This window comes from Saccostrea cucullata, unplaced genomic scaffold, assembly GCF_032062105.1.
Source record: "Saccostrea cucullata isolate Sc308-1 unplaced genomic scaffold, CSIRO_AGI_Scuc_v1 ctg224, whole genome shotgun sequence".
NCBI lineage: Eukaryota > Metazoa > Mollusca > Bivalvia > Ostreida > Ostreidae > Saccostrea > Saccostrea cuccullata.
Genome location: NW_026931873.1, coordinates 9,309 through 21,579, shown reverse-complemented (window position 1 = coordinate 21,579; position 12,271 = coordinate 9,309). Strand labels below are relative to the sequence as shown.

At 32.3% G+C, this 12,271-nt stretch overlaps 1 protein-coding gene across 1 annotated transcript in view; it reads right to left on the bottom strand.

The window, feature by feature from the left end:
* LOC134233835 (deleted in malignant brain tumors 1 protein-like) overlaps positions 1 to 9,898 on the bottom strand; it is a 51,041-nt gene extending 41,143 nt beyond the window's left edge. Inside the window, exons 1-2 of the mRNA XM_062715888.1 lie at positions 9,606 to 9,898; positions 5,051 to 5,192 (exon numbers count right to left, since the gene is read on the bottom strand). Coding sequence (XP_062571872.1) covers positions 5,051 to 5,192; positions 9,606 to 9,894 — 431 coding nt within the window. The 5' untranslated portion in view covers positions 9,895 to 9,898. The remainder of the gene's footprint in view (positions 1 to 5,050; positions 5,193 to 9,605) is intronic.
* Positions 9,899 to 12,271: the final 2,373 nt, after the last annotated feature.

Below are 12,271 nucleotides of genomic sequence, written 5' to 3'. Positions count from 1 at the left end.
TTTCTCTCAGTGGCTAAATGCGAGAATTCAACATCCATCTGATACATTTATTGGAGTTCGTTTTTTCATATTTGATCCATCTTCTTGCGAAATCTTCTACAGAATTAACAATGTTTATTAAATTACGACTCAATTTGAAAGTTTAAATCCCTTTAAATTGGCTCATTAATAAAAAGTGACTTAACTCCTTATATATTAGTATTATTTAGAGAACGCGACGGGTTGTATATAGTAGATACCAATAAGGGGGGGGGGCAGTCCGCCCCCAAATTTTAATCTACGATACAGAACCTGTCGAGTTCTCTAAATGATTTGTGAAACGATGAAAAAAAGAAAAAGCAACGTCCACTCTATAGCTTTGTAGCATCCAAACCGCCAAATACGCAGACTTCGTTTGTGAGGCCTTGATAGGGAGAATGCACCCACAGTATATACAGTGTATATTTCCACGGACAACGTCAGATTATTTTTGACAACGGGGAAGACGCTATTGACTTGAAGTCAGTCTTAATTGATAAAGTGAATCTTGTTGTAGAAGAGATTGATCCCAATTTATTTCAGGGGTCTTAAAATTTCGGTTTAACTAATTACACATACAGGCGATACAGACAGTTCTTTGATGACTTGATGTCAGGGATTTTTATTTCTTATATACTGAAACGCAAAAGAAACGCAACACCCTACATTAGGGGGAAATAATTGTGTAAAGTAAAGAATTCTATCTTCAAATTACATGTATAAATATCTTCAATTTGGTAAAAATCGGTAATTTAACGGTTGAACGATTTTCAGACCAATTAACCGGAAGTCAAATTTGACTCTGCTTAACGGAAATCAATCAAAGTACTCAGAAGTACAGAGAGCCGGGCTCATTTACAGAGTAGAATGGATTTCTTACATGAATCACGTTTATATTCTGATGAAAAAATTATTTTAAAACTATCAATATAAATGATAAGACACTGAAAGTGAGTTTTTCAATCCTAATATCACGGTCCGATTTTGTCAGAATCAGAATTAATCTGGTACCGCAGCTGAATGTAAACAAACAGGCCAGTCTGGTTCCCTCTCCTGCTTTACCTCGTATGTGCAGAGAACTACGGTAAACACTGGTTATCAAAAATCCTTATGCTAATGAACTATGTTCTTTGACTTATGAAGTTTTCAAAGTCATTACTACTAATGTTTATTTTATATAGATAAAACTTCGTTTTATTTTTGTTGCTTTATCTAGCGTTTGTATTATCTCAAAAGCGGTTGAGAGTAAGAACTATATTTTTGCACGTAACTTTAAAATGGCGACTATGGGGTCAACATCCTGCCTTGAACAGGATCACATAAGCCGGCAATTGCTCTTTGAGCAATAAGCCCGGCTAAAAATTGCATGTTTAACAAAACATTTGGCAATATTATGGAGTTTTAAGGGTTTGTACTGTTCATCTTAAGTAATGCAGTAATATTTCAAAAAAAAAATCTCCTTTCGTTTCCCGTTACGATGCTAAAGCCTCTTGAAAATGGCTTAAGTACGCATTTCCATTGCTCCAGCTGGAAAATCTCACAGTAAAGGTGGAGAGTTGATGATGCAAAAATACACTATATAACGCCTCAACGGGGTCTTACTTATCATATGCATAAATGATAGTCCTTGGACCGGAAGTCCAAGGGTTACTACAATGCACTGAGTTAGAGAAAATTCACATTAAAAACCCAAGTGAAAGAGAAGTCTTCAGTGATAAGGATTTAAGAGGAAACATCAAAAAGCTAAAAATGGAATTGAATGATTTTGCCAGTGAAGAGTGAAAAAGGGGGGGGGGGTGCGAATTTTACCAAATGTATGCTTCATCCGTGAAGCCATGTGCTTTACTATTTTAAAGGGGACCCAAAGAAACAAGGAAAGGAAACAGTTTTTCAGGAATTTAACTACACTGTACATTGGGCATTTTTGTTACTGCCCGTTTTTGTTTGTATCGAAATAACGTGTAGATTATGTTTGGAATTAATTTTTAAAAGTGATAGAGAAATTTTTATATACCTAGAAAATATTTCTCCAAAAATTATAATGGGAAAGTAACAACTATTTATCTACTATTTGTACTTGCTTTTGATAAATTGAATTAGATTTATTTTTAGAACGTTCTGTATTTTAGATACAGACTAGTTGGCTAATGGAACACGATATAGTACATACAGGGCTAATTCAGAACGGAGAGTAGCTCCACCCACTGTGGTCCCGTTCTGTTTTGCTAATACAGAACAGCAAACGTCAAAGAGAAACACCGCTATCATGTCACAATCCATATTTACGTCACCAGTAATGACGTGCCCCACAGTACCCAACAACATGAACACGGTGTGGGATTACGTTTTAGATGCTTGATGTTGAGGCAATCTAGAGTTTTTATTCCCCGTAATCGAAGATTTGGTGGTGTGTAGTTTGCTGTTTGTTGTCCGCAAAAAAAATTGACATTATTTTTTACTAGGATTGTTTATGGCTTTCGTATTTCCCAGGTGTATTTATTCCCTGAAAAAAGATTTCTTTGGTTACCATCAAGTTTAACCTTTTGACCTTGGAGTTTAACCCTATCTTACAAAAGAAAAACTTTATAATCTTAGTCATAACATTTAAATAGTTGGTGCTAGGGCTTTCATACTTCACATTGTGTTTTGTTACATGAATTATCAATAGGTAAAGGTATCTTTAACCTTTTGATATTGACCTTAGAGTTTGACACACTTCGTAATAAACCCAACCCTTGACCAAAACTTTTGAACAGTTGCTGTAGTACAAGGGCTTTCATATGAGTGTATCCCATATGAAAATACCTTCTTGATACCAAAAATTTTGACCTTGAAGGTTGACTGCATTTCAGAAACAACTTTCAATTTCGTTCGATCTAAGCTGTCATATAACGTTCCACAAAACTCTTATTTTTTTTATAGAATTTAAAAGGTTCGAAGCAATTTTCAATGTGTTATTTTAAGAAAAGAAGATGTGGACTTACACTTGAAATATGTTAGAATACATGTACAGGATCTTTTTCGTGGTTAAGAATTTTACCTATACATGTTATATAAACCATGTCAGGGGCGTAGCAACACTTTTTCCCCCAACCTTACCTATACCATAGGAAATGTTAATTGAAAGCCTGGTTGCCCCCCCCCCCACCCACTTTTAGACTTTTAGTGATGTACCAAAAATGTAGCATTAGAATTGGTACTGAAAGAAGTTGTCACTAAGATGATTAAAATACCCCCCCCCCCCCCCCCCAAGAAACAGGATTTTCGACTTTGGGCAACTTTTTCCTTTTTTTTTTTGGTTGTCAACTTTTTTAGGTAAGTAAAATTTTTTTTCTCTGGCTGGCCCCAAAGGTCAATTCCTTTCTTGGCATATTGATGTTAATTGTTTCTTCCATCAAACGTGGTGGTTTAAAGAACATATGATTCGCAATTTCCATAATCACAGATCCGAGCCCCTATTCTGCCGTCGAAGAATACAAATAAAGGCTTTCCTTGACTTTTACAAATAGTCTATTCAAAACTTTTAAAGAGACACTGTAAAGTTTGCTATGAATGTAGTTAAGGCCCAACTGTTCATTTATACAAGGAAGTAGTGAATCAAAAGAGACATATTATATTGAAAGCTTTTAGTACAGTTGATTTCCAGTAATTACAGGCGAGACATGTAATAAGCGCCACCTTATGGCATTGATTCTACGGAAGCTTATTTAGGACCTATCAAAAAATATTTTTGAATTCGATATAACGAATTGCCGAATTTGTTATTACAAATCTAATTCGTTATAATAACAATGTCTTTGAATTTGTTATGATGAATTTAATCTGTTAAAATAGATTTGTTAAATTCGTTATAATAGATTCAAGAAGTTCAAATTTGTTATAACAAATTAAATTTGTTAAAACGAATTCAACAAATCGTTATATCGAATTCATATATTTTTTTCTATAGGCTTTATTGTTGAATTTGATCTAACAAAATTTGATATAACTGATTTTTTAACCGATTTTGCAATTGATAGGTAGGTTGACGTCGTTGCAGTGTGTTTTTGACGTTATGATAATCTATAGCTCATAAAGAAAGGGGTAATAAAAATATTATTACAGAAAAAGTAATAAACATACACTCTTGAAATTTAAAACATAGAAATTTGAGAATATCTCCAATATTCTTATTATGATTTCATGTGAATCCATTGTGTACGTCATATTTTGTAATACTCTATAAAAATAGTAAAATTTGCTAATTTTTTTGTATTTTGAGATGCCCCCTCTGGTAACAAGACGGTAGAATTTTGTGGTTCTTACATATATTGTATAATATAGTATTACTCATCAAATATTATAGTTTGAACAAAATGTGTATTGTAGTATTTGTATAATTTGCTTTAAAGTGCTAAAAATTGGCATTTTCCTATATAATCCTATAGTAAATGTACCTGTATTTTAAGACGGTCCCTTAAGAATACCTGGACGGTAGATTTCCCCCAAACTTTGCATGTACTCTGAAGTTAATGTTAAAGTTATATATGGTATAAAAATGAATAGTTTCGCTATTGTAGTTTTCACACAATAAAACTATAGTCGGCCCCCTTAAACGAATTAAATTCGTTATAACAAATTCGACAATTCGTTATATCGAATTGAAATATAATTTTTGATAGGTCCTAAATGGGCTTCCGTATTGATTCTTATCGGTTGCTAGGTAACATAGCTTATCAATATTCTAAATGCAGCAAAAATGCAAGTAAAGAAAATAGACATATTTCTTGAGTGTTTGGTCATTTTTTTTCTGCTTGTTGCCTATAGGTTGCGAAAAAAGCACGCGTAAGTAAATTCCAAGTTTCCTCTCCTAGATGCTGATTGTAATATCATAAAAGCAAGTTTTTTTTCGGAATATTTAAATAAAATTTTCTTTTCTGTTAAAATAAATGCACAAAGGGGCGTTTCGATCTAATATTCTTTATTGGACATATGAAAATATGATGGATTCCTGTAAAGACTGAATTAAGATATTGTAAAGAAAAAAAATTACCCATCAATTCCAAAGATTTGTCTACAGATCACATTGGCATCTTTATAGTCCCAATTGTCACCACATACTGTCCCCCATGTTCCATTCATGTAAACTTCAACTCTTCCTTGGCCTAAAGAACTTCCGTTTATGAGCCGAACACCTGAATTATATAATTATTATATATTACTAGAAACTCTTATTGCTAGAGCAACAAAAACGGTCTTGCGTTCTCCTCTATTTATCTGTATGAATGAGCTTTTATCTGTGTTAGAAAAGGCATATAATATAAAATGATTACAGGAAAACAAACGACCGGAGGTGTAACTTACCAAGATTCTCGACGTTACTTAGACACGTATATATGTAGTATTAATAACATTTATAAAAATCATATTCAATTTTTTATCACTACCTGTGACGACCGGAAGTGACGGCAGACGTATTTTACCCTATATCTGTTGCCCAATTTTCATTTATTATTCATATAAGTTTAGTGTCTTGATCTGTTACAGTTACAAGAGATCTCGTAATGTTAACTTCTCATTTTGAAGAGAAGAAATCACGTGACCGGAAGTAAATTTTAAAAAAGATATTCGAGGTTACTCTAAACATTTCAGTCTGAATAACATGTCCTAAGATCATTTCAAATACTCTTTTTAAAAATATATTTATTGGGTAGTATACGATACTCAATTTATGCAGTTTTTCTCTCATAACTGGAAGTTGACGTTTTTGTTTCCAGTGGGACTGACATATTTCAAAACTATAAATAAGATGCTATAATATAATACTAAGAGAGATTCCATAAAGAAAAGTTGAAATTTTTGATTTATTTGATCACTTTCTGTGACAACCGGAAGTGACGGCGGACGATGTTAACCCAAATGGATTTGCTTACGCATCAAGATCTACCACTCCTACAAGTTTGGTGTCTTAATCTCTTACCGTATACGAGATCTAGCTATGATAACTTCTCATTCTGAGGATAGGAATCACGCGACCGGAAGTAAATTTTACATAGATATTTTACGTAAATGTAGACATTTGCAGTCTGAATAACATATCCAAAAATTATTACAAACTTTTTTTTATAAAAGAAAAATAGTTATGAAAAAGAAAAATACTCAGATTATGTAGTTTTTGTCTCATAACCGGAAGTTGTCGTTTTTTTTTGTAATGTAGACATTTGCAGTTTAAATAACATATCCAAAAATCATTACAAATACCTTATCTATAAAAAATATTTATGGGAAAGAAAAATACTCACATTATGTAGTTTTTGTCTCATAACCGGAAATTGTCGTTTTTGTTTACGGTGGGATTTTTTTTTTTTTTTTGAAACTACAAACAAGATGCTATAATGTGATGCAAAAAAAGGTTCACAAAAGAAAAGTTGAAATTTTCGAATTTTTTTTAATCACGCCCTGTGACGAGCGGACGTGACGGCGGACAATCGTAACCCAAATGGTTTTGCCTAGTTATCAACATTGGCCTGTATTGGCGCTTATAATAGTAGACCGATGCCTGCATTAGCCCTTGAGAAAGATTCACATTGCCTACATTGGCCCTTTTGATAGTCGTGCAACCTGCATTGGCCAACGATAAACACATTGCCATGAGAAATTGTCATGAAACACTGGCATTGGTTTTATAATAATAGTCATCAATGCATTGCAAGTTGATTACTTTCCTAGGTTTAAAATACATATTGTATTCCTTTAACGCCAAATTGCATTAGTCACTTACATTTAGATCAAATTCGATTGCATATATTATTAAGACAAAACACAAATCAGAATGAGGATATGGAGATAACAAACAGTATTCAACATCAAAGTCCATAAAACAATACAAAATAGGAGCAAGCACGGACCTCCAAATTATCCGAGGTGGGATCAGGTGCCATGGAGGTGTGAGAATCCCCTGCTGACAGGTCATACCCGCCATGTGCTCCTTGTCATGATCGGGAAATGACGGAAAAATTCGTCGTCAATTCAGTGTATAAATAGTTGACTAACAATTAGTATGAAAAACGTCAGTCAACATTTGACTTAATGATAAATTGTATTTGCTGACAATGTCATTGTATCGACCTAAGAACTTATGAAATGATGACTTTAAACGAGACTGCTGAGATAAAAATTACAAGAAATTGAATGGAAATCATGTCATTGTTCCCGTAAATACTTGTATCAGATGAATTTGGAAATAAGTGAATAAAACCGTACCATTTGTTTCGGACTAATTTTGTAATCATTTTCAACTTCTTTTATAAATCTATTGAATTATATCATCTTTGGTAATAGAAGTCAAAATGTCTTTCCAAATTGCCCATAACATCGAACTGAAATTTTAAAAAATAATGTAGACAAATTAAAATTAGTTGAGACTCCATTATTTATAGCTTTAAATACTTACACTCCCAGCAACTCAGAATTCAGCACACATGCCTCCTCGTATTTTCTATAATTGTTTTATTGGAGTGCATTATTCATATCGTTAAAATACATTAAAATATATACATAACTGTCTTAGTTTTCAAAGTATTTTATTGAATAATAGGAGAAATACGTCCTACAAGGTATTAAACAATGCGATTTCATCACTATTGCCTGTACATATCCGTGTGTTCAATTCCACACTCAGTGCTTATTTACATTTTAAATATTATTTGATGAAGTTATAGTCATTAAGTTTTAAACTGATCAAATAAAAGCACAAGTACAAGTGCGTGTTTTCAAAAACATTGATAGCAGCATAAATACATGATAAAGTAGGAACCAATTATACTTATCTTTATTCTACATTTTATTAAAGCTAAGGAAGTAATTATAATAGTCATTTAAACTTTCAGATATTTGCAACACAAATACATGCACCTTATCAAGAATTGTGATAACAAATAACAACGTTACGTGGGAACCTATTATACCTTCACTCATAATCTTTGTTATAGTCACTTTGTTTTGTTTTAAACTAAGGAAGCTACAGTAATTTAAACTTTCAGCCAATCAAATTACAGCAAACGTATATGCGCGTGTTGTCAATAACTTTATATATAGCATATTGTAGAGCCTTATGATATAATACATATACCTTAAAGTTGAAGTGTTTCGTCAAAATACAAGGGAGGTATTAAGATGTTTGTTTTAGCCAATCAGAGCGAAGTGCATGTGCGTGAATTCATCAAAATTCGATCATGTCAGCTTGTCTAGGCTACTTATTTATTTTTTTATATTACGAGTTTCGTGTAGTTTCTCAATAATTCTAAAAGAAACAGTTTTATCATGTATATCAGTCATTTCATTCATGCACGCATGTAGATGCATGTTGTAAATTTTAAGATAAAATAAAAGATATAATAAGTGAAATAAAATTTTACATCCATATTTATACTAGTAATTATTTGCTGTCAGTAGGTAATTTGCAAATTTAACATATGACACCGTTGTTTTCCAATGTACTCGATAAGAATTTTTATTGAGTATCTTATAGCCTCCTAGTTAAGGTCAAAGTTTAGTAAACGATAGGTGCCTAGCAGCCTTCAGATTTCTAAAAATTGAAGCACAGATTCTTCTATTGATCATCCTTTATACATGTAAAAGTAGCTTGGTAAAATTGAAATGTATTCGGACTTAATTTTTAGGTTCACTAAATGAAAATTCATATCTCTAAATGCCGTTTAAGATTTAAAAAGGACTTTTTATATTTAGGGGAGTTTTACAAGACATCAGACTCTCAGAAATCAGGTTTTCATATTTTCTTGACCTTTCTTTAAAATAATAATAACATTAACAAAGTGGGTAGCGGATTACGTTTGACAAAATCTTGAAGTGAATGCCAAGAAAATTCTTTATTTTCTACATAATTCTAATTCTGTCGTAAAGTATAAGGGGAAAATTAAGCTAAAATAATATCAGATTTTTTTTTAAAACTAAATGTTTAAATATGCATGGCATTCAATTCAAATATATGTCGAAAGTAAATCTGCTTCTTTATGTTCATGTTATTATCATTTTAAAGAAGAGGACAAGCTAGACGAAGATATGCATACATTTTTTGTGAGAGACGGTAGGCAATACATTTCCTGCGTTAAAAATTGAAAAAAAATAATTGATATTGATACAGGACATTCTTCTTTTTTAATTGACAATGGCAGATTGAAATAAGATTTTTCATTGAGTTTATCAACATTTTAAGTCCGGATACATCTTATTATATCAAGCTCCATGTACATTTATAGAGGATCATTAGAGGAAATCGTTTCTCAATTTCTAGAAATATGTAGGCACCTTACATTTACTAGATTTTGGACGAACCTCATTTAAGATGTAATATAAATATGTATTCAAAATGTATTCAATCGAATTTTCCAATTACATAAGTTGTGAAAGTATCATAAAGGAAATTTATAAACATTGAGAATCAAGAGCAGAAAAGATTTTCTGTCATTCAGTTATGAAATATACATGACTGTTTTTTTATAATATAGGCAAAGGTATCTGAATAATAAATTTACTCTGTTCGATAATATTTCTACATCACTATTTCTTCTAGGTCTGTGAAGGCGTACCTATTTTTGCAGCTTCTGTTGGATCATCATTAGGCAAATTTTTTATATTCTCGGTGATTTGGGTTTTTAGATCGCTCAACTCTATCCTGTATTTATTCATCTGGGCCTCCATCAGATTTAAATGAGAAAGGATAATTTTTTTGGCAGTAGAGTTTATGAAATACTCTAGATTCTCAGTATTTGTAAGAGGACATCTTTCCATCACACTATCTTCACTGAAGATATTTTGACCCGCCACTGCCAAAATTGACCATATCAGTGGTAGTACTACAAGTTTAGCTGTATCCATCTTGCAATCTATAAAGAAAGCGACAAATTATGAAAAAGTTTTTCGAAACATATTTTAAACAAGATGTGTACATGTTTGTGACACACTGATGTTTCTCACAAGAAATACAACTGTGAAATATGGAAATCCTAACACCACCTGTTCAAAAGTTATATTTGAAAGGTAGGTCAAAGTCCTAGGTCAAAGGGTCAAAGCTGTTGGTTTCAAAGGTCTTGTAAGAAGGATTATATTTGTGAAGTGTGAAAGTCCTATCCTTATCCGTTCAAAAGTTATGGCCAAGGCTAAATTTTAAACAAGAATAGATATGGGTTACCCCATATCCAAAGATATTCGACTTTTAGATTCAATATGTTTAACAGTGTTTAATGACGTTTATAAAAATAAAACTGCACTGTCTAGTTATAGAACTTGTGTGAATTTCGTGAGTCCGTAGCATTACGGTCACCCGTCTCCTAACCATGCTAACAAACAGTACACATACCTATGTCCGCAAGACAGTTAGCCTTGGTCTATACACACGTGCGATGGAGTTATCAAACGGACTCCCGCGAACAGAGAAGTTACGATGGCAGACAGAACTTTTTTTCATAATTAGATCACATGAATACAAATTCTGATTCATAAAAATTAAACGATTGTCAGTTTAGAAATCCCCGGCCAGTTCGGGTTTTGTTACACATTTTACAGGTACTCTCCCGATGTGTAGTTTGTCTACACACGTGCAGGAGTCTGCTCAGGGATTGAAAATTCCGTCATTTAATATACTACACACACAGAATGATTATTTTTTTTTCTCTTAGAGGAAACTATATGATAATTAACGAACAATTAACATGATTTTACTACAGTTGTTGATATAGTATAATCAATTCATCAGTGAAAAAATATCAACCGAAGAATGACCTAGATATTCTCTGTTATCAAACATGTTAAAAAAAAGCTGAGGAGGGAGCGAGCGTAGGAATATTCACATTTTTTATTTGCATTTAGGGGGGAAAGTGATCTTTGGAGGAAAAATTAACATTAATTTTGGTTTCTTTAACGAATGACATACACAACATTATTCTTATCATGAATTTAACAATTATGTTGTATCTACTTATTAATGATGGAACTATTTTCGTCGGAACAATTTGTGTGAGTCGCCGCTGACTACAGTAATATATCTTGAACTAATAGTATGCACTGATCGAATATATTAAAAAGGAGGTCAAACTCCAATGTCAAAGGGTCAGATTTCGGCAAATCAAATGAAAGGTCACAAGGATTAAATATATGAAGTATGAAAGCCCTAACACTTGTCGATCAAAAGTTATGGCAAAGGTTTTTTTATAAGTACGAAAATCTTCATGGTTAATGTCAAAAGGTCAATCTTTTCACAAAGAATACACATTTGAAGTATGAAAGTCCTAGCATCTACCGTTCAAAAGTTATGACCAAAGTAAAAGTTTGGAATTTTTGTGTAAAAATGGGTCAAACTCCAAAGGCAAGGTCAAAAGGTCAAATTTGGTGATATCAAAAGAAAGATCTTGTCCAACGGGATACACATGTGAGCAGCAACTTTGTGGAATAGTTTACCGGATGCTCTCCGTTTCCAGACGTCACTTTTAACTTTTAAACGGGATCTTAGGACTCATATTTTGAAGATAGCATAGTGTAATTTTTATTTGGAACAATTTATCGAGTTTTATTGTCCTCAGACTTTTTATTTTGGCAAAACCTGTATTGTGTGAAATTTTTAAGTTGACCTTAACTTGATCTTAGTTTTGCACCTTATAATTTTAGCTTACTCTTATGTTAGTAACGATCTCGTACTATAATTTTAAGTTTTAGGTTTTTATGATTATTGTCTCTTTTTTAACTACTTGTATATCTGAGACACTGTCTGTTCAGCGCCTTAGAGTAATTTATTTTAAATAGGGCGCTATACAAATGTTATTATTATTATTATTATTATTAAATATGAAAGTCATAACTCAACTAGATCGAAAGTTAAGGACATACTGGGTTAAAGTCATATATGGCGTATTTTTGATAAATTCATACTTACTAAAGTTAAAAGATCTTTCATTTTGTTTGGTACTTTAGATAAAGATAGGGCTTTCCTGTAAATTACACAATTTAAATCAATCGCATTTCAAAGATATCACAGATTTAAAACAAGATCCGATTTCTTTCCGACTCGGAATTAAATCAACAGACACAGTTTAACATCAGTATAACTATAGAAACGTGGAGAGAAAGTTCAAAATCGGTGTAAATTTGAATTTGAATGTAAATAACAAATACCATGTACCACGGTATATCTGCACCTTATCTCGGATTTTAATTTTTTTTAGCTCAGTTGCGCCATATACAGCTTTAAAGTTTATTGCAG